Source organism: Phlebotomus papatasi, chromosome 2 (assembly GCF_024763615.1).
Source record: "Phlebotomus papatasi isolate M1 chromosome 2, Ppap_2.1, whole genome shotgun sequence".
NCBI classification, from domain to species: domain Eukaryota; kingdom Metazoa; phylum Arthropoda; class Insecta; order Diptera; family Psychodidae; genus Phlebotomus; species Phlebotomus papatasi.
The window spans coordinates 74,499,346-74,522,151 of NC_077223.1; the positions used below are offsets into that span (position 1 = coordinate 74,499,346).

At 32.5% G+C, this 22,806-nt stretch overlaps 1 protein-coding gene across 1 annotated transcript in view; it reads right to left on the reverse strand.

Annotated features, from left to right (window-relative positions):
- The window catches only part of LOC129804309 (uncharacterized), a 33,207-nt gene extending 10,511 nt beyond the window's left edge, over positions 1 to 22,696 (reverse strand). The window contains exons 1-3 of the mRNA XM_055851480.1: positions 22,013 to 22,696; positions 10,409 to 10,864; positions 1,588 to 2,935 (exon numbers count right to left, since the gene is read on the reverse strand). Of these exons, the coding sequence (XP_055707455.1) occupies positions 1,588 to 2,935; positions 10,409 to 10,864; positions 22,013 to 22,178 (1,970 nt within the window). The 5' untranslated portion in view covers positions 22,179 to 22,696. The remainder of the gene's footprint in view (positions 1 to 1,587; positions 2,936 to 10,408; positions 10,865 to 22,012) is intronic.
- Between the last annotated feature and the right edge of the window lie 110 nt (positions 22,697 to 22,806).

Sequence of the window (22,806 nt, forward strand, 5' to 3'; positions counted from 1 at the left end):
AAAAAAAAATCTTGCCCCCCCCCCCCCCCCCCCCGTGAGCAAATTTCGGTCCTACGCCACTGCCCTGGAGTATTGACCCGAAATCGGTGCAAATATTATGCTTTTTTGGAGTATTAGGGGTTAAATTAACGCTATTTCATGTTAATTTTACCCTTAAAAAGGTGTAAAATAACATTAAAAAATGTTGAAATATTTTTACACCTAAAATGTGTTAAAGTTATAAGGAAAAAAAGTTAATCGGACCCCCGTTTTTTTCTCAATGTGCAAATTCTAGCTTCCTGGCCACTTGTATTGCATACGCAATTTTTCCTGTAATATGTACACTGAGAGAGAAAAAGAGGTGCGATTAACTTTTTTTCTTCGTAACTTTAACACTTTTTAGGTGTAAAAATATATGAACATTTTTTAATGTTAGTTTTACACTTTTCTAGGTGTAAAATTATCATGAAAAAGGGTAACTTTAACCCATATTACACCTAGAAAGCATAATATTTACACCGATTTCGGATCAATAATGCAGGTTAAAATTAACTTTTCTGAAATATTATTTTAACTTTTTCGGATTTCTCTCAGTGTACTTCGAAAAGCGCAAGCTCAAATGTATTTTCATATCATAAATAAATAAATAAATAGCATTTAATATTAACCCTCTAACGGTGTTTTCTTTAATATGCGAAAAAAGTTCTAAAACAATGTTTTCTAGGATAATTATGATCCAATAAAGTCGAAAACACCAACCATTCTTCATTATCTCTTTTATTTTAGACGCTAGGTGAGAAAATATTAAATTTTTTTTGAAACTCCTGGCTTCCAAAATTCATATTTTTACTTTTTCCAAATTTTTTAAATAAAATATACAAAGTAGAATGACATATCTTTCAGTAAAAAATAAATTTATTTTCGTCAGATAACTTTAAACCGGTATTTTTATGGAAATTGGAAATGAGTTTTTTTGCACAAATATTTTTTGTTGCTTTTTCTCTGACCTGTCACACAAAACTGGGAATAGCAACAAAACGAAGAGTCAAAATGAGTTCAAACTGTCAAGAGATGTTTATAAGACTATTACCGAGGACACTATAACACTTTTAAATAAATAGAACTTTTATTTTCGCTGTAAATGTGATTTTTGTGAAGACCGCCTGGAGGCGGTCTTACCCATTAGAGGGTTAAATAGTAACGTCCAGGTCAAATATAAGACAACAATATTGAATTTGCAATAAATTGCTCTCTTATCAATTTCACCTGATCTTTAATCTACAAATTTCACCTCTGATCCATTTATCACTCCTTGCCGAAACAGTCCAGAGGGAGTAAATGGGAATGATTATAGAGATGCTACATTAAGTGGGATTTACCATTTTCTCTCCTTACAACTAAATTAATGTAATTCACAGTGAGTCTCTCAATGAATTATCCCCATTTTTTCCCTTTCTCCCTCTCACGACAAGATAATTGTATACATTTGATATGTAACATGCGTGGAGAAATCTCGTAAGATATATTTTTTCCACCATTATTATGATAGATTTTTATTTGAAAATCAGATTTTGTGTGAGAAAAAAAAATAAAGAATGAGAGCTTTACCTTGCCATGGCTGCATAGAGTTGCTCATTGATCAGCACGAGGACATCACCGGCTGCATAGAGAAGCATATCGCGTGATAGTGGTCTCCTGGCCCAGTATTTTTGATCTCTGCGATAGACATTCTTCAGTTGATCCTTCATGGGATTAATTGGTGCACCATACATCTCACACAGTGTATTCAGTGAAACATTTTTCACCTTGTACACTTGCTTCCCGTGATTCTGAAGCTGCAGAATGGCATGAGCCGATTGGGTATCGAAGACATTTCTCAGCAAAATGCCAAATTGATTGTACAAATTGATGGAATCATTGCGGCAATCATGAATGATTTTGATGACATTTTCACTCTCAAGGAGTGTCTTCAATCCACCATCGGACACCATTTCCGGACACGTTAGAATGTCAAAGATAAAAGCCTCGCCACGCGTTGTACCAATCTCCACGAGAGTCAGTTGCCCTTTGGCCCCCAAATTAATGCCCTCGCAGTCAAAACTGATAACCACCTGATCATTGACGGCGGACTTTAGAATAGCTTCGCAGACGAAGGAGCATTCCTTGATTGTCGCAATAACACGAGTGTTTTGCAGTACTTTTATCTTCCACGTATCCCCCACGAAGTAATTATTGACATGAACGGGACTGGAGTTCTGAGATGACTTTCCACCCTCTCCCAGATTTGCATTTGCCCCCTGCAGAGCACTCATTGCCTGCTTATCCTTCTCCAGATTCTCCGCCAGTGTCTTAATCACCAAACTGTTGATTCTCTGCTTCAGTGTCTGATTCTTCGCTGTAGGCTTCTCCGCCGGCGGCTGCACCACCTGCGCCGGCTGATTTACCGGTGCACTTGGAGCCGGAGGTGTGGAACTCGTATAGTAGGACCCAATGGTCCCACTTGGACAATTTCTATCGCACAAACTGTCCAATTTGGCATCATCGTGGACCAAACTGTCAAATCCACTATTTGGCTCACTCTTATTGCTCACCGTCGGTGAATTACTGCTACCACTCGTCACTGGTTCATTCAACTTGAAATCCCCCACAGTCTGCTGCAACCCCCCACCACCCATCAGATTATTATTATTCTGCAGTCTCATTTGAGGTGATTGAGTCCTTGTGGCGGCATTATTATTGAAATGATCCCTAGCCCTGGCCTGTGCCTGCTGAATATGTGCGTCCGACAGTCGAGGTTTCTGCAGTAGTGTGACTAGATTGGATTGAATGTGGAAGCAATCGGAGAAGAGTTTGAGGAATGTAGACAGATCACTCGGTGTCTTGAACATTCGCAACCACATCTCCTCAGGAAATTTGGAAGTTACAATGTGGAAGAGCTGATCAACCAAAATTGGCCCTAAAAAACAAACATTACACACACAAATGAATTATGCATTACAAAAGTCTGACACAAATCGAGCCAAAAAAAAAGAAAAACATCCGAATCAGCATTTTAAATTAAACAGCTGTATTTTTAATATCAGCTATTCTTTGCATAATTGGCATAAATTTTCTAACTAAGAGAAATGGTTGAAATTTTTAGAGGAAAAGAATGAGAAAGCATTTGGGAACTATTTATGTATTCAGAAAAATATGTGATAGAATTCCGTAAGGTAACTCTCTCTCTCTCTACTCTCTACTCTTCAGAAAACTCAAGTATCTAACCGTGAGTTGAATATCAATTGGATTTTAAAGCTTGTCATTTCAATTACAAACATGAGCAAGAATATATTGCTTAAAGGCTATTACACATGCACCTTCAAATCCTTACCGTTTTACCCCTTTAAAGGCCTCAGTGTTTATTTTTAAAATTAACTAATTTAATGAATTTTTTAAATAATTTTGCAGTAGGGTGGAGTAACCACTTATCGCCACTTTAGAGAAAATGTGAAATTAATTTAATTATAACTTTTGAACCCTGATTACAAGAGAACTCAAATTTGACACAAAGTTACTCAGATGTATTGGCTCCAGATTCGTCAAGAAAGTAGTACTCAAATTTAACGCTGGAATACTTAAAAAAATGATTTTTGTTAACAATGCATAAATAACCACTTCATCGCCACTTTTTACCACTTTTCGCCAGTTTTGTAACCACTTCTCGCCACCGTCTTGAAAACTTCCAAACTCTGTTACTTTGGGCAATTATTATGCAAACAATACATTCAGCATTTCTTTTTTCTCATGACCACCATATTATTACTCACTTTAAATGAATTTTCTTCGCTTTTATTTAGGAAATCTAATTAATAGACTGTTGCAGAAAGTAAAAAAAAACAGATTTGACAACTGAGAATATGCGAAGTGAAGTTAGTGTCGCCTATTGAAAAACAATGGAGACAGGTGGTAAAATCAATTCAAAATATTACCACTTTCCGCTATGCCTCATTTTTACATAAAAGTAATATTAAATGAAATATTAATTAAATAAATACAAATTTTATGTATTCTACGAATGTAATTAAATATTTAACTGACAGATTATTTATCCAAAAACGTAAATTTTCTTCGATGAAAATTTGATGGCACTTGCTTAAAATATTGCTCTAAATAATGCTCAAAATCTCAAATCCAAAACGAATAATAATAATTATTTTTCGACTCTATTCGTAATAGCAATAAAAATAAAAAATAAATTTGAGGCTCAATTATTTCATAAATCGTGAAAAATAGCGATTTCAATATAAGTGGCGAGAAGTGGGGCACTAGCGAGAAGTGGTGATTCCACCCTACTTGAATGTCACATATAGTAAAGTGCTACTAAAGTGCTATTAATTTAATTCTAAAATTAAATTTGGTCAAAAATTTTATTCATCTGCTACAGCCTTTTAGATCAGGAAAAATTGATCAAATCAAAATTCATATCACTTTCTTTCTCAAACTTATTGCATATGTTATCTCACTCTTTCCCACTCTTCTTCTTCTCGTAAACATTAAATCACGAAGGCTGTCAAATTCCCAAAAGCCAAAATTCCGAACGTCAAAATTCCGAAAATGCTAAAATCCGGAAAGCCAAAATCCCAAATGTTCAAAATCCTGAAAGGGATGAAATTATATCTAGTAAAATATTTAGAATGATTTCCCAAGACACAAAAAATTTCCCTTTGCCTTCAGCAAGCGTGGATGCAATCGTGGTACGGAATTTTGATTTTCGGGATTTTGGCTTTCGGGATTTTGACCGGGGCCCATCAAAACATATTCAATTTTGATTTAAACAGCAAAATTCAAATTCGAAAATTTGCCTGATCTCAAAAATGTGCCGGAGGCTTTAGGAAGTTATGTGAATCCTACAAATTTTAAAATATATAGGGTAAAAAGTGGAAAGCGAGACAGTTTGGAAAGTTGGACAAAGCAGTGTGGAATGTGAGACACCTTCTTAAAAACTTGATAATAAACCAATTAAATATTTCAATTTTCGATAAAAAGATTATTAAACCTAATTGTGTGATTATTTGAGAAGTTAAAAATGCAAAAGTCATTATTAAACAATCAAAGGGTGACTTGCAAGAAGAATTTAAAAAATGTATTGCATGCGTGATATTCATAACCTTGACACGGTAGTTGTCATTTTCTCTGTTTCTTATGGAAACTAGGAAAATATCAAAGTGTTTTGTTTGATTTTTCGGCATAATTTGTGAAATATTATTAAGTTCGCAGTCAAAATCGAAAGACATCCATTTAAATACATCCATTTAAAAGGTTAATAAAAAATATTTGTGAACTATTACATTTAAAAAGGATAGAAAAGTGATTTAATTTCATGTTGCATTCAAAACAAGTATTATGAAATCTTGGACAAGTTGATTCTGTGAATGAATTTGGTGGTTTTGTGCAGTGGAATCATGTTAACAAGGACGACAAAGATCCTTAACACTTCGTAGAACCCTAACTAAAAGTGTCACGGAAGGACCAGTGGCAGCCGCTGCCATTTATCGAATTTTACATAATATTTTGATATTTTTACTTATATTTAAACATTCGGAGTTTTAGTCAGTTCTTTTCTGATGTCTGAATCAGAAATTTCATCTCCTTGGGTACTGTACTGTATCTAAAGATTTTTAACCATTCGATGTTTTCATCTTTATCAGAATCATGGAGTAAGGGAAAGGTGTCTGCCTTTGAATGCGGCAGCCTTAGAATGTTTCAATTTTTCTCTTATTTTCCAAAGCAAAAATTCTACTTTATCAACAATAGTTAATGCTATTAACTATTTTCTATTAACAAATATATATTCGCTTAACAAAATGGATTTTTAGCTTTGGGAAATAAGAGAAAAATTGAAGCATTCAAAAACTGACGCATTCAAAGCCATGTCACTTTCTCCTATAATTCTTCTCAATCATTTGCAAAAACACTTTCAGTTTGTTCTTTTAAGGCTTACTAACAATCAAGAAAATTACATCTGCAGAACGTGAAACTCCCATATAAAATGCAAATGGCAGCAACTGCCACTTGGTCCTTCCGAGTGCAGTTTTTTGTTTTTGCAATATATTTACATTAATATTTAATTTTTATTAAAAATTTTATAACGAAAAAACAGCCAGATAAATTCTTCACGCATTCAATCAGGCCTCCAGGCGAAATGATATATTCTTCATTATAAAAAATAACATTGAAAACTAAATTGGCAGCGGCTGCCACTAAGGGTCCTTCCAAGTGTTAATCCATTTTTTTTCCCAAAAGTATGATCTATTTCGGAACAAGAATATTTTTCCCAAACGTAGAACTTATTTCGGAACGGAGTATTTTATTACTTTTGGATATGTTTTGGAGGTGATCCAGGCGAACATTTCGTCCAAACATACCTATGACCTAAAAAATCGCCATTTTAAATTTTTGAAGGAAAAAGTTTTTTACTATTTTAGAGAGTCTATTTTTCAACCGATTTGTTTAAATTTGGATTTTTTGAAAAGGTTTTGAAATCAGTAATAAATCAGGTATATATCCGTAAACGACTTATCTTTCTCGTATTCACATTTTTTGTTTGTCCGTATGCCTGTAAGTCATGCCAGAGAACATTCTAGAATAATCATGTGTGTCTTATTTTTAGTTGTGATTCTTACATAATCACACTTTTTATTTTTAAATGATTTTGTGATTCTTGAATCAATTTAATCTCTATAGTAGACCAGTAAGCACCAAGAGATAATGCTAAAAATTAATTCACAGAGAGTTCTATCTCGTGAGTTCGAGCATTCCGCATTTAGCCATTTTAGCTTAATTGAAAAATTTGTATAAAGGCCATTTCTGCTTTTCTGCGATATGAAAAGTAAATACTGTATTTTTCTTTCATAGTCAAATACTTGTTTTGTCATTTTCATACTCAATTTCAAACTTTCAGCTTAATCAATTCACTAGAATTCTCTAATTCTTAAAGTTTGAAATTGACAAACTTTAAAGCTTGCACAATAACGAATAATTTCGGCTCAATAAAGCTTCCATTTTCATTTAATGGAGATATTTTATTATTCAAGAAAACACAATCTAAAATGAGAATATTTCAGAAAGCTCCAAAACTTTGGTTGTCTTTTTTATATTTCGAAGCTTCTTATGCATATTTTATTAAGACTGCAGCAGTTCGAATTCTTTTTATTTAAATGTTTGATTTTCTGTGAATTTATTCATTTTTAAATTTTTATTGCGAAGCAAATTCAAATTCACCTTGCAAGTTTTTTCAGAGAAACATATTTCACAAAATATGAAAAATTCAATGGACTTTTAGTATTGAAAAAATTAAGATTCGTTCTTACGATTGAAATCATTCATTTAAGTTTTCTTATTGGATTTATTATTTACTTCCAAGTGGTCACATGCTCATTAAAATCACCACGACAAATATTACGAATAAAACCATGAAAATACTTTCAAGTGTTAACCCTGTAAAGATGAATAAATGATATTTTTATCCCATTATTTTAAGCATTTTTATATTTGTTCTCTACACAAATATATAAAATTAAAAACAAAAACCGAACAATAAGAAATATTAAACAATTTCTGACTATAAATCTATAAAATGTCAATAGTGCATGCAATCCCAAAATTGAAAATTTTAGCGACTATACAGGAAAATCCTAAACTAAAACTAAATTTTCTTAAATTCTTGCTTTGAAGACTTAATGCAAAATAATTAGAGTCTTATCAAGGATAAAAATGTAAAAGCATAATTTTCTATAGAACAGTGTTTATAATGTTATGGAAGTAATGTAATTTAGTTTCTTTAAAAATTATGCGATAAATCGTATATCAATGTATTTCCACAGTTTAAAATAGCCCCATTTTCCTCTAATCTATTTTGAACTTAACTATATTTTTTCTTTAATTTGTTTTGTATTTTCTTCTTTTCTAAATATGAAGTGAGTTACCAGAATATAACAATTTGTGAAAGATCGTTTTCACCGTTTTAATCTGAGGGAGGTCACCAACTCTAAGACGGCAGTGGCCGCTAAGTCAATCTTCATTTATCTATTATTTTTCTTGCATTCAAGAAAAACTCAGAGAAAAGCACGCGAGATCAAAATCAACCATGAGCCGTGATACAGACGTGCTTAATAAAAATATTAATAATATTATTATTAATATGATTAATAATAATAATTAATAAATGTGTTAATAAACACATTTAAAATAAATATTATCACGCTCATGATATTCAAAGCAAAGAAGTCACGTCCTTAATGTATATTAATACGGCGTAATATTATTTAACAAAATCCTTAATATATTGATTTCAAAATATTAATCACGTCCGTGATAAATACTACCACAACGTGGCATTATTTATCAAATCACTGCATAACATCAAAATATTAATCACAGACGTGATAAATGGTATCATGCCGTATTACCATTTATCGAATCTCTATTTCGCTGCAAAATGTTAATCACGGACGTGCTAAATAGCATCACGCCGTGCTACTATTTATCAAATCTCCATATTGCTCCAAAATGTTAATTAAGGACGTGATAAATGGTATCACACTGTGATACCATTTATCAAATCCCCATATCGCTCCAAAGTGTTGATCACGGACGTGATAAATGGTATCACGCCGTGATACCATTTATCAAATCCCCATATCGCTCCAAAGTGTTGATCACGGACGTGATAAATGGTATCATGCCGTGATACCATTTGTCGAATCTCCATTTCCCTCCAAAATGTTAATAACGGACGTGATAAATGGTGTCATGCCGTGATATCATTTCTCGAATCTCCATTTCGCTCCAAAATGTTAATCACGAACGTGCTAAATAGTATCACGCCGTGCTACCATTTACCAAATCTCCATTTTGCTCCAAAATATTAATCACGGACGTGCTAAATAGTATCACGCCGTGCTACCATTTATCGAATCTCCATTTCCCCACAAAATGTTAATCACGGACGTGCTAAATGGTATCATACTGTGATACCATTTATCGAATCTCCATTTCGCTAAAAATGTTAATCACGGACGTGCTAAATAGCATCACGCCGTGATACCATTTATTAAATCTCCATATCGCTCTAAAATATCAATCACGGACGTGATATATAGTATCATGCCGTGATGGCATTTATAAAATCTCCATTTCGCTCCAAAATGTTAATAACGGACGTGATAAATGGTGTCATGCCGTGATATCATTTCTCGAATCTCCATTTCGCTCCAAAATGTTAATCACGAACGTGCTAAATAGTATCACGCCGTAATACCATTTATCAAATCTCCATATCGCTCCAAAGTGTTGCTCAGGAACGTGATAAATGGTATCATGCCGTAATGTCATTTATCGAATCTCCATTTCGCTCCAAAATGTTAATCACGAACGTGCTAAATAGTATCACGCCGAGCTACAATTTATCGTATCTCAATTTCGCTCCAAAATGTCGATCACGGACGTGATAAATGGCATCATGCCGTGATACCAATTATCAAATCTCCATTTCGCCGCAAAATGTTAATCACAGACGTGCTAAATAGTATCACGCCGTGCTACCATTTTTTAATTCTCCATATCGCACCAAAATGTTAATCACGGACATGATAAATGGTATCATACCGTGATACCATTTATTAAATCTCCATTTCCCTCCAAAATGTTAATCACGGACTTGATAAATGGTATCATGCTGTGATACCATTTACCAAATCTCTGTTTATTTGTTTATTTAAGCAATTGGTACGCCAGATCCTCTAAATATGTTCTAATTTCTCCTAGAGGTTAGGAGCAACGCTAAGACGACGATGGGTGCATTAAAAGGAATTAGAATTGTAAATACCGAAAAGAAAACTATTAACCTGAATTCAATTAAAGACAAATCAGAATAAAATCATTTTGCAAATTTTTGGCTAAAATTTTCACTATTTGATTTTTTTTTAATTAATTCAAATTGCAAATTAAATTTAATTTTTTCATCTACAAAATTTCCCAACTCTGACAGCTGCTAAAAAATGTGGGGTATTTGCTTCGTTAAATCAATTAGAAAATTGATTAAATTCAGAAAAGAAATACGTTACAGAAAGACAATTGGCCATGACAAAGGCCAATTTCTTGCGTACACACAACAACTTTTTGGCTCAACGAAAAATTTCTACTTTTTGATAAAAGTAATCTCCATGGTCAGTATTCCACAGAGACTCAAAATATTTCAAATGCTGTAATTACATAAACATCGACAAAATGTTTTTTTTTCTTCTTCTACCATTTCTTTCATATGCCAAGTGAAATTTCAATCCAATAATCTCTCTCTCGCTCTCCCCCTCAATATTAGTTTGTTTTATAGAGAAAAATAATATAAAATTTTCGTGTTGTTTCATATATTCTTCAATATTATAAGTAATACCTTTGTTTTCGATCCAGTGAGCAAAAAAGTCGAGCAACTGTTGCGTGGCAATTGTATCGATTGAGGGTTGTGGCAGATGGAGTCGCTCACCAACAGGAATATCCTTGAGATCATCAGTCTCCACGAGCATCACATGTTCCTCAATCACGGTAAATGTATCCGGATGCTTGGAGAGAAAGTCCGTGAACTCCTTTATGTGCTGCCCAGAAATATGTCGAACTTGCGGTGATGCCTGACTCCGATGGCCCAGGAGACTCCGGATGGGTACTTCTGTCCCAAGTCCATACATCAGGAGTTTATTCTTAAAGTATTCCTTGGCCTCTTGCGTATAATCCCGTCGACCACTTGTAACTCCAGACGGATCATCCGGAGAGGCCGATAGATATGTATTTACATGGACATAGTCTCCATTGATGTAGAACAGGGCAGGATACCCGGCAAGGAATTTTTTCAGACCTACGGAAAAAGTCCTCAAATCATTGAAGGTCACAGCATTTCCTCCCCAGCATTCATTGACCCGGAAAAGTCGACCCACAAAAATAAAAAGAATTCTCCCAAAAAGTAAACGGCTATTGATCCAACAATCACAGCACTTTACGTGCCAAGAAAGAGTATTAAAAGAAAAAAAAAGTATTCGCACGAGCCATGCCAAAGTATTGCAAGACACGACGATTTTCCTTCTTTCCCAATCTTCAACAGTTTTTTTTTTCCTCCAACTCTTTTCATGTCCATTTCACATAATTCCCACTCTGTACAGAGAGAATGAAAGTGTTGCTGATTATTTACTTAAATACCCATTTATTAGTACTTTGGAGTGTTCATGTTAATTACCAATGTCCATAATATCTTTCAAATTGTTGCATTTTCACCCACTTCAAAAAATTTGCCAAAATTTCTCAGGTGTTTTGCACAAGAAGCAATACAGACAGGAAGTACTTGGCATAGTTTTCAAAGTTGTGATGAAACTTTTGTCATTCTTTGAAGAAATAAAAATTAACTTTATATCATCCTTGGTATTTTGCCAATTGTTATGCATATCTTAAAATTCATATTAAAGCTGTTGCATACAAAACATAACAAAGTTACTATATTTATTATAGTTCAATTTCTGATTAAATCTTAAAGCTACAAATCTTTAAAACACCATAAAAAGGGATGACAAAGCGTCCCAGGCTTTGCGAATTGCTCGAACTCGTGACTTATACGGGCTTCAGACCTAAGGCTTAGCCATATGACTTAAATCCTTTAATTCCTTATCATGCAAGATTTTTGAAGAAATTATTGCTTAGGAATACACATTAAGGGCAAATTATCCATTGGATTTTAAAAAATCAACAAAATTGTTTGTTATTTAAATTTTTGAGGCCTTTGGGAACTGGGCTAAACTTCCAGTCTAAAGCTGGTATTAGATGCTATACCGCAAAAGTACTTTCGCATCATTTACCGTTTACCGGTTCTCAACCGATTTGAACCGATTCATAAATCTCTCAAAAGATCCCGCAAAATAGTTTTAAAAGTAATAGGATTGATTTTCAGATAAAATTTTTTTATCAGTTATGAACCGGTTCATAACCGATTCAAAACCGATTGGAACCGGTTCAGTTTGGTCGGGAATTCCAAGACCTTTCCAACGAGCCCAAATATGACCCCATTCGCTTGATAAATGCACTCTCTAGTGTCTTTTTAACCTTTGACCTTGAAAAACCATTATTATAGGAATGATTCAACGGTGTTTTCGTATATGGACGAAATGTTCGCCTGGGTAATTCCTAAAACATATCCAAAAATGAAAGAAAATCGCGAGACGCATTTTCGAGCAATCCCAAAAAAACAGTTTAGGTGGGGAAGGCGAGGGGTGGGGGAGAAATGAGGGGCATGTTAACGATCCTTGGGTCGAGTTATTGGGGGGTCCCCCTTAGGTCCCAAATCTCTATCTCTAACCGTTTCGCCTCTAGAGCTGATGATAGCCGGACGGACAGACGGACAGACGGACACACGGACAAACAGCGTGACGACATTTCTCAGAAATCGTCTTAAACGTGTAGATTTCTTGACAAAAGTGGTCTCCGGGGGGTGGAAGGTGGAAATTCGGGGATGTGAAAAAATCGAGGGATTATATACTGCTCTCTTCGTAGGATTCGAGCAGTAAAAATTATTTGTAGGGGAGGTTGTGCAATTAAACGCAGTGGCAGTTTCAATTACTGCATAATTTTCTTATCTCTTTGATAGGAAGAAGACAAAAACCTTTGTGCTACTAAGGAGGTATTAAACTCCTTTTGTCAGCCAAAGTGCCGAAAATCCAAAATCTTGAAATGCAAAATCCCGAAATCCAATATCCCGAAATAAAAAAAAACCAGATATGCAAAAACTCGAAAGCCAAAATTCCGAAATTCAAAATCCCAAAAGCCAAAATCCTGAAAGCCAAAATCCTAAAATCCAAAATTCTAAAATCCAAAATCTTGAAAAACGAAATCCCAAATTTTCAAAATGAGAGGATAATGTATAGAATAATTGTCCAAAACTCAGAAAATTAACTTTTGTCTCCAACAAGCGGGGGGCAGTCGTGAGAATAGCTAGATACTTTTAAAAATTCTGAATTTTGGTTTTTCAAAATTTTGACCCATTTAGGATTTTTGCTATATTCGGGATTTCAACCTAATCGGGATTTTGACTTTCGAGATTCTGGTGTTCGGGATTTTGGCTTCTTAAATTTCACTTTGGCTATTTTTATTATCATAATTTAAATATCGTAACAAATAGGACTCTTACACTAAAAAAAACACGATCTAAAGCGTTATAATCATCTTTTCAATGTCTAGAAGTAGTATAACACTAGTAGAAAATTGAGCAATTAGCAAGGTATCATAACAATATCTTAAGTTTTCGGACTTTAAAAATATAACAAAAAATACTCAAATTTGTTTTTCGTGTATTTAATGTTTTAGAAAGCCTCAAAATAACCATTTAAATCTGTTCTAGAATCTCAAGTTTTAAATAAACGCAAATTTTTATTTCCTATTAACTGTTCCATCCATTTTTGCGTAAAATTGACCCGCTTTGGGGCACGCACTTTCACGCATTCTACCGTGAAATTGTCTTCTCCACAATAAAACAAAGAAATTAAAGGATAATTGTTCCTTTTTTTGTTATTCCTAATTTCAACTGCAACTCACGGAATATACTAAGTATTATTCCTGATTATTATTTCAACATAATATTTTTTTAAATTATAATTCTATGGATTAAGAAGAAGTAAAAAAGAATTTAATCAGTCCAGAAACAAGCGTTTAAATCGCACTCTTTGGAAAACGATCCAGTTACCCCACCTTATTATATATTTAAGAATATATTACTAAAACTTGAAACACTAAATATCAAAGTTTGATCTTAAATTTATTTTTATATCTGAATTAAGGGGTATTCTTCAATATCATTAAATTTGGAGTTAAATTTCTTAAGGTCTAATCAAACTTCATAATACTAAAGTCACAATGGAAATGTTAAACTTCTTTGAGTTGCTTTTAATTTGAAACATGATTTTGAGGTAAGCTTGTAATTTATAAAACATCACAATTTCTGAGCTGAAAAAAATTAATTTTGACAAAATATTTACCGTAGATAAGTATGCCACTCATGCCACTACGGGTAACTATGCCACCCCACTGCCGTATATAAGTTTTTTTTTTTAATTTCAGCACTTAAGGATAACCTTCACCCGTTCTATTTGCCATGTTTGATAGGTAAAAGAGTAAAAATCATCCTTAAAAGCTAGAATTAAAGAAAAGCGTACGAACGGTAAAACCGTTTACAATTATTTTATAATATAACCAATTATTTTATTGAAATCTTCAAAAATTATGTGAAAATAATTCAATATGTAATATAGAAATGCTATAAAGCCTTTGTATTAGCATTTTAAAAAAAACTTAGTATACAGAATCCATTTATCTAAACACGCTTTATCTTTTATTGAAAGAAAATATTGTCTCAAAACAACAAAAGCAATAGATCGCATTAATAGGGAATATTGTACATATAAACAAAACCCAAATATTAAATTTCAAAATCCAATGTTTACAAACAATTAAAACATTTTAAACAAACAATAGAATTCATCAAAAGTATAAACAGCTATTAAACATGTTCTGTCTGTACTCATAACATGGCCCAAAAACTTTTATAAAAACAAGTAATTTTTACATGCTCAATGCTGTCAGGAACGTTAAAATTTTGTAGCTTTTATTGTGAAAGACAAACGAGGGTATTATCAATAAAATGGGAAGTTCTAAAGAATTTTTGGAATCCTTTATGAGGAATTATAAAAAATTTTAATTCGTAATTTGATAACATTGCCTTTGATACAAAATAAAAGCTTTGTGTTCACACTTTATCAAATTCAATACTTTCATTTCTCTCAAACAATCAATTAGTGTTAATAAAATTTTTATGATTGTCCGTACCATTGCTGTTTCGGTCATTGTCGTACAATAATTTTCACCATTTTTACAAGTTTAGCAGAAGTTTAAGATCATAATTGTTTTGAATATATTGGCCACCGGATAACAATAAATACTAATACATATTTCTAATTGCAATGACCATACCTTTGAAAAATATGTCACTATAATTAGATAATCAACTCGATATAAGCGCTAGGAAGAAGCCAAGTTATTAAAAAAAGGCACAGGGATAACATTTTAGGAATAAAAATTTATAAAATTATGCACTTCATGCATATCCGATAAGTAAAAAAATTATTATGATAACAATTTTCGTTTTGAATTAAAAGCAATTAGTTATTTAATATTAGAGAGACACTCCATTTAAAATCCCTCAATTTATAAATAAAGAATATTTTCAATTTTGTCAGGCAATCCGTTGTACTTATGCAATTATTATATCTGACATTTAAATAAAAAAATATTTGCGGTAGGGGAAAGTGGAACACTTTTGAATTAGGGTACCTTTGAAATTGGTCGTTTTTCTTGTATTATTAAAAGGAATTCCGGTTTATCATAATGTAATTTAGCTTTACAATTGGTTTGTCGCGCTTAATTACATCATTGTAAAGTTTATGTCAATTTAAAAACAGCAGAAAAAAGCCCTATCTCAAGGGTATTCCAATTGAAAGGCGTCCAATCCCCCCTAAACGATTTCTTGTAAAAATTAATGGATAAATATAAATCATTAAATAAAATTATTAAATATTTCTTTGTGAATTAAAACAAATTAATAACTAATAAATTGATATTTTTATTTACTTATTTAGATATTTTAGAAGTACATTATAAAATATTAATCAAACACTTTGATTTTGCCAGTCCTAAAATTACAAAACATTGAAGAGACATAAAACTTTATTACGCGTGGCATCAAATGGTCCTTTTACCCTATAATTGAATAGTTTAAAAGGAGACCTAAAGTAAAATTTTGAAATTTTTTCTCTATTTTAGATTGACAAAGAGAAAAATAAGGTCTCGTAGAAGTATAAGCCCTACACTACATTCGTGGCTGCTGCTTCGTGGTCTTTATCTTTTGCCCATGTAAAACAGTTAGGCAATCTTAAAAGTTTAATTTAAGTCCGATTCCAAATTAGCCCATTATACCCTAGCGTGGAGTCTGTACACTTATGGATGTTATACACACTTATGGACAACGCAAAAATCTTAAGTTATTACATTAAACAGATTTCGAAAAATCAAAAAAAAAATGGTAATTACATCATAATGTACACACCCCATTATTTATGTACAGCCCCATTATTGTTAATGTTTGTACAGGGACATGAATCAGAAATATATTATGATTATTATTATTAATCTAATAATTTTATAAATTTCTAAGTCTGTTTTACGTATGAACTTAAGATTTTTGTACGATGTCCATAAATGTATAACATCCAGAAATGTAGACTCCACCCTATTTGTTTTGAAAATGTTAAAAATTCCTTTAAATCCTGCTAACAGTACAGATATAACAATATCTCAATTAATAATTAACAATATATCAATTCAATATCTTCCAAAATAAAAGAGTGAGATTTATGCCCTAGATTAGCTTATGTGCTGGACACTTACGATTTAAGCCGGGAGACGGTTTAACGTATAATTATAATCAAAATAATGGTTAGACTAAATTCCCATCTATTTCTCACTAACTAAGCCGTTTCCCGGTTTAAACCGAGAGACGAATTAGTCAGAAACTGATGAATATGTAATCTTATCATTATATTTAATTATAACGGTTTAAGTCAAGAGACGTCTTTGTGGAAGACTGAAGGAATATAGTCTAATCATTATTTTGATTATAATTACGATAGGCCGTCTCTTGGCTTAAGTCGTAAATCTGTCCAGTACATTATCTTTCAAAATATATGCATTTAATTATCCCATTCAGTTAAGTCAAGTCTAATCATGTCCATAATCATGTTTTCATGAATAAAGTGGACATCGAAAGAAGAAATAAGCCTTATTTATTTTCAAGCACTGGTGGAACATATAATTACTTGTCGCCAGTTCGCCTTTCTTGCTTATTTTAAATCGGCGAAGCCTTTTTTACAGAAAACTAATTTTGGAAAGTCATTGATAAACACTTTTCTTATTAAAATAGAAAAAAAAAACATTCGACAAAGCTATAAAGAAATAATTTCCTATAAAAATGTGTCAAGTTGATATATCATTCACCTACGAGGGCTCGCAATAAGGGCAGAATCACATTGACAATAAAATGCTCGCCGTAGCCTCACCATATTTCGTTAATTTACGCATTTACATTGCAATTCTTACGCAAATTTTCCATTACCGTTATCTCATAATCGGTGGCACTAGGTGAAAATAATGTAAGAAAATTGAAGAAATTAAACGAAAATTCGATAAAAGGTGAGCAAAAAATACTGTACGATTGATTTCTCGTACAGTTTTCTTTGCTCACTGTTTATCGTATTTTAGTTTTATTTTTTCGATGTTCTTACATTATTTTCACCCGTTGCTATCGAGTATGAGATAAGGTAATACGGTGAGCATTTTACTGTAAATGTTATTCTGCCCTAAAGCATAAATCGAGGTAAATTTTGATTAAGCATAAATCAAAATTTAACCTATATGGTAACTATACCAAATTTCGGCCAGTTATTAATTTAGGCCACTTTTGTAATCCTTAAATTTCCATTCTAATTCCAATTTTAGAAAATGGCTGGAAAAACACGTTTACCTTCAGTAGACAAATATGTATAAGTTTTAGCAAAACTAGAGTGATGAATTTCCTATAACAAATTGCTAATTGAAAAATTCTCAGGTATCAGAGGACCCCTACTTAATTTGCTTTCCAGCTCAATTTAGATTTTCAAAAGTAGAGAAAGATTCAAGTTTTTATGAAGGAAAAATTAAAAGTATTTCTCTTACTGTATAAAACCTATTAGATTACTTTCCGAAAAAAAAAATAATGCTTTACTGATCAAAATTAAATTTTTAAATAACAAAGTTTTTTTTCCGTTACCAAAAATATTTTGCCTTACACGTGGAGCTTAGATTGAAAATGGAACACATTTTAACGAACTTTCATCATCTTCAAGTGCATGAAAATGCCCCACCCTCCCTTACTAAATTAAATAGCTCCCTATGATGTTAAGACATAATAATTTTATATTTATTTATAATTTGAGAAAAACATGTTAAAGTCAGATTGATAAATATTTCATAGAGAGGGAGCTATTCTTTCTAAGGAAAATAACACCCTACTGTCTAATTCTGCCTCGATTACCCCTAACATGAATTTCACTTTATTATTAACGGAATGGGTATAGGATTAAAATAAAGCAATCTTTTTCCAACCTATCAAAATTTCCAACTGGAAATATTTCCATAGGCAAATTCCACCTCAAATTTTAAGTGATGTCATCCAATAAGACAATACCAACTCCCGTATTGGACATTTCAATACACATCATGAATTTATCCATCTCATCTGCGTCGACAAAAAAAAAACAAGAACACAGTCAAACAGAAAAATCTGCTGCTAGTGAAGCGTAAATTTGCATTTAGTTCTTCAGTCGAGATACTCCAAACTTAATATAAAATTCCAAAAAGTTCTTACAGACAAACAATACAATTTTCGCCCTCTTTCTTGTTTCTTTTGCATTTCTCACCTCACACATCAACACACCAAAAAAAAAATCCACCGCCTAAAGTGAGGAAATTGTGTGTGAAATATTTATAAAACCATGGGGCAAAATAGAAAATTGAGGACAGTCTGCTAGTATATATATTTTTGCAGAGACAGAGAAATTATCGAAAATATATTTCCGTTGGTGCGAGCCCCGAAAACGTGGCATACAATGGGGTACTTTTGAAATAAATCACCGCTGATGTTACATTTAATTTCAGATGCAATACTTATGTTTGATTCGTGCGAAATTTATCATATCAATTTTTCTGCTTGGTTTTCTCTTGGACAAATTTTATTGTGCGTGTCCTCGTTTTGGATAGTTTGACTCTTATTAGAGCAATATCTTTCATTATGGTTGGATGTAGGTCATACTTAAGTACAACAGCTGAAAGGGTAGCTGATAAATTAGAATTTAATTGATTTCCAACCGGTTATAAAAGTTTGATAGAAAAGTTCTTGAATTCCAACAAGTTTAATTGTTTTTAAATTTTTAATGAATTGGTAGATCACCTGTAGACTTTAATAGATATTTTATTGTATTATTTACTTCTACGCTACTTGAACAAATTTTTAGATAATTAAAATAATTATTAGTAATATTTTAGGTTATGTGAAACATAACCTCAAAACCCAAGCCTGAAGTAGATATATCTCTTATTCCTGTTGTAAAAGGGACTTTTCTAAAAAATTTAGTCATGATAAAATTTACTGATCTGAGGTTTTTTTTATTAAAGCATGAAGTGTATGCAATTCTAACCTCATAAACATAACAAATGGGTTTAATATGTACCTATACATTAAATTCCTTCTGCTTCTCCTGCTTTTTCGAGGTTATATAAAACATAACCTCAAATTACAATGTGATATCTTTAACAATTAACGTCGTTTTCCCTTTAGACTGCAGAATTAATAATAATACGAACTGTAGTTAGAGTTTGGCTGTTTTAAATTTTACTTTAATTTAAAAAATCTAAAATTACCTAAATTCTATTTTTAAAAAAATCGCACGATTGTTTTTTAAGCGTCCAGATTCCGTTGAAATAATTGTCTATGTTCTGCAAATTTTTATAATTTCTTTATTTCAAAGTTTAATTTAATTAACTAACTTCTGAGTTACATGAGGGTTAGAGTTTGAGGTTAGATATAAAATAACCTGTGGAAGAATGTAAACAACACCCAAATTGCCGCCCCTCTGAAGTTATCGATTTAGGTGTTTTTGGGTGTCAAGGAAAGTTCCCCTTCTGGGATTTTATTTAGTTGACCAATCTGGCAACTCAGCGATTTACGCTCTCTTGGATTTTTCTTTTGATAGACATTACGCGTCTCTTCTTTTTTCTTAAATTAATCTTTTTAAATATTGTTCACAAGTGCTATCGAAGTAAAATACAAATAGTCAATAAAAGTATCCAGTGCTTTATTAATTGGAGTTTAATGTTTTCCTGAATAATAAAGGAAGAGTAGGGAAATCGATTCAAACCGGATGATAACCCTATTCTTCCTTACAGGTACTAATTATCACAGACAAGGGAAGCAATGAGCAAGAGAATTCTAAAGGTGTTTCGTATATTATTGCAGAATATCAGTCAGGGATAAGACACGGAGAGTTTCTAAAAGGTTTCTTATTTGATATCACAGGTAACAAGCTTACACATAACCTTATAAATTAGGATATCACACCACAACTAAGAAAATTCGAAATTCAATATGATATCCTACTTTCATAATTTAAAAAATTAATGTAATTAAAAATTAAAACAAAAATACACTCATATATACATTTAAATGGCTAGAATTTTTTTTTACTTTTCTTGACTTTAAATTCCATCAATTAAAAATCAAAAAAAATATTAGTTTAATATTTATTTTCATGTTTCCATGTATAATTTAATTTTTTTTAAGGGTAAAAACAATTTCAAGGAAAGGCAGGAAAGAAAGAAGTTGTATTATGGCTCTTATTTTATAAAAAAAAATTATACAAGAATTTGAGGTTAAACCTAACCTCGAAAAATATCTCAAAAAATATACCTTTTTCCTAGTTCAGCGCAGCAATTATTTTTAGCAATAACTGAGAAAACAGTTGCTTTTAGTAAACGAAACAATTCAGAAATATTTTTAAAAAAGTCAGGTGTTTTGAGGTTAGAATTTAAATAAATTTGAATTCGTTTTTTTTTAATAAAAAATTTCTATAGACTGTAGATTCCACTAAATGAGCCTTGATATTTAAAGGAGCGTAACATAACTTAAAACTTTTCAAAATACCAATGCTAAAAAGGGAAATGATAATTTAATAAATAGAGGTTAGGTTGAACACAACCTTAAACATTCAAGACATATTACAGTAGACTCTCGCTCAATCGGCCCGTTTTCAATCGGGCGACAAATTTTGTTGACAATTTTCACGTTTAATTATGAAGCTAATTCGCTCAAATTCGCTGTAGTTCTTCCTATTTTATCGTTATTCTTTATAATTGAGCGCTTTTTGTGAAATTTACAAAGGCTTTGACGCCCAATACTATCGATAAACCAGATGGCATTTTGCCCCAAATGCCCAATTAAGAGAGAGTCTAGTATAATGTTCCTAATTATTCAAAAAATACACTCCCAAATACTTTAAATGGCTGGATTTGTTACTTTTCTGTACTTCGAATTCCACCAATTCAAAATCAAAAGAATATTAAGTTATTATTCATTTTCATCTTGTCATGTATAATTTAAAGTTTTTGTTTAACAGGTTAGTACAACTTCAAAAAAGGCAGTACGAAAAAAATGAATTATGGGTCTGATGCTTTTATTTTATAAAAAGACTACTCAAAAATTTGAGGTTACTTATAACCTCGAAGAAATATCTGAAAAAAGAATACATTCTTCCGACTTCAGCCTAACAAGTATTTTAAGCAATAACTTAGATAACAATTGTCTTTTTTAATAAACAAAACAATCCAGAAATATTTTAAAAAGGTTAAGAATTTTGAGGTTAGAAATTTTGTCATATATTTCCTCAATTTTTTTTTTTAATTTAAAATTTCTATAGAATGTAGTTTACATGCAAAATGTGCCGTCATATTTCAGGGTTAGCTTAACATAACCTAAAATATTTCAAAGTACCCTTGCTAAAAAAAATATGGAAATCATGATTAAATTGATTGAGGTTAGACATAGCATAACCTCAAATAGTAAAAAAAAATGTATCAATTTATAGGTGAAAATCAGGAATTAAGCATTGTAAAACAAATTACATTAGAATTTTCTTTTAAAATTATTAAAAATATTCCACAATTCCATCATTAGGTAGATATGAGTAATAATAATAAACCGATTCGCGCCCAAAAAAATACTGTAGGAAAATTCTTTAGTGATTGAAATCTTGTAAAGTCAAGCTTTTCACAATTTTTCATCCGCTGTTGTTTTTGTTATGAAAAATAGATGAGGTCATCAACCCACCTGATTGACTGCCTCCAGCGATCTGTCGCATCTCCCTCGTGAAGCCCTTCGCACCAAATTGGCATGACAAATCATGGAGAGTGCGTGGCTCTCCTTTGTCCAGGAGCCTCTCGAGGAAGAACAATAGTGTCATATTCCTCGCCAGCTCATACTCCATCGTCTCCATGGTGGCCAGGTGTCTGTCCAAGGCCCTCTTGCGCAATCAGACTCTCCTGGCCAAAGCACCGTTGCAGGTGCAGTGTGGTGCTTCCAAGTTCAGTGTCTGAAATCACTGGGATCCACCTTGATGACCATCGAGAGTAGAGATTTCTCTCGATATCGCTCAGCTGTGTGTTCCACTGAGTCTGTGTGCACTTCTGGAATTTCTGGGGAATGCACTTGAATCTCACAATCGGACTTTGCTTTGACGTAACCTGCTGGTACGATCGTGAATGTGTGCGTGGATCCCTCAATTGGAGGCTCCGCACTCTTTTTTTTACCCACCTCACCCTCACCAAGCACACACCACCGGGTCACGCACAATCACACTTCAAGGGCTTCAGTGACACGATATATATCCTCGCGACAGGATTTAAGTGATCTTGGAAGGATGGACTGCACGAAATTCACTTAAAATTAGAAACTAACCCACACCGAGCAATCGCCAATCAAGTCGCCATGTTACACTGTTTAACCATACTGAAGTTGTGACAAAACTCCAATGCTGTCAGTTTTTCAACCGAATTTTTGCTAAAAAGCAAAACTCACTGAAATTCAGTCAAGTCTAAATTTTGATGAGATAAAAATTGGAAAAA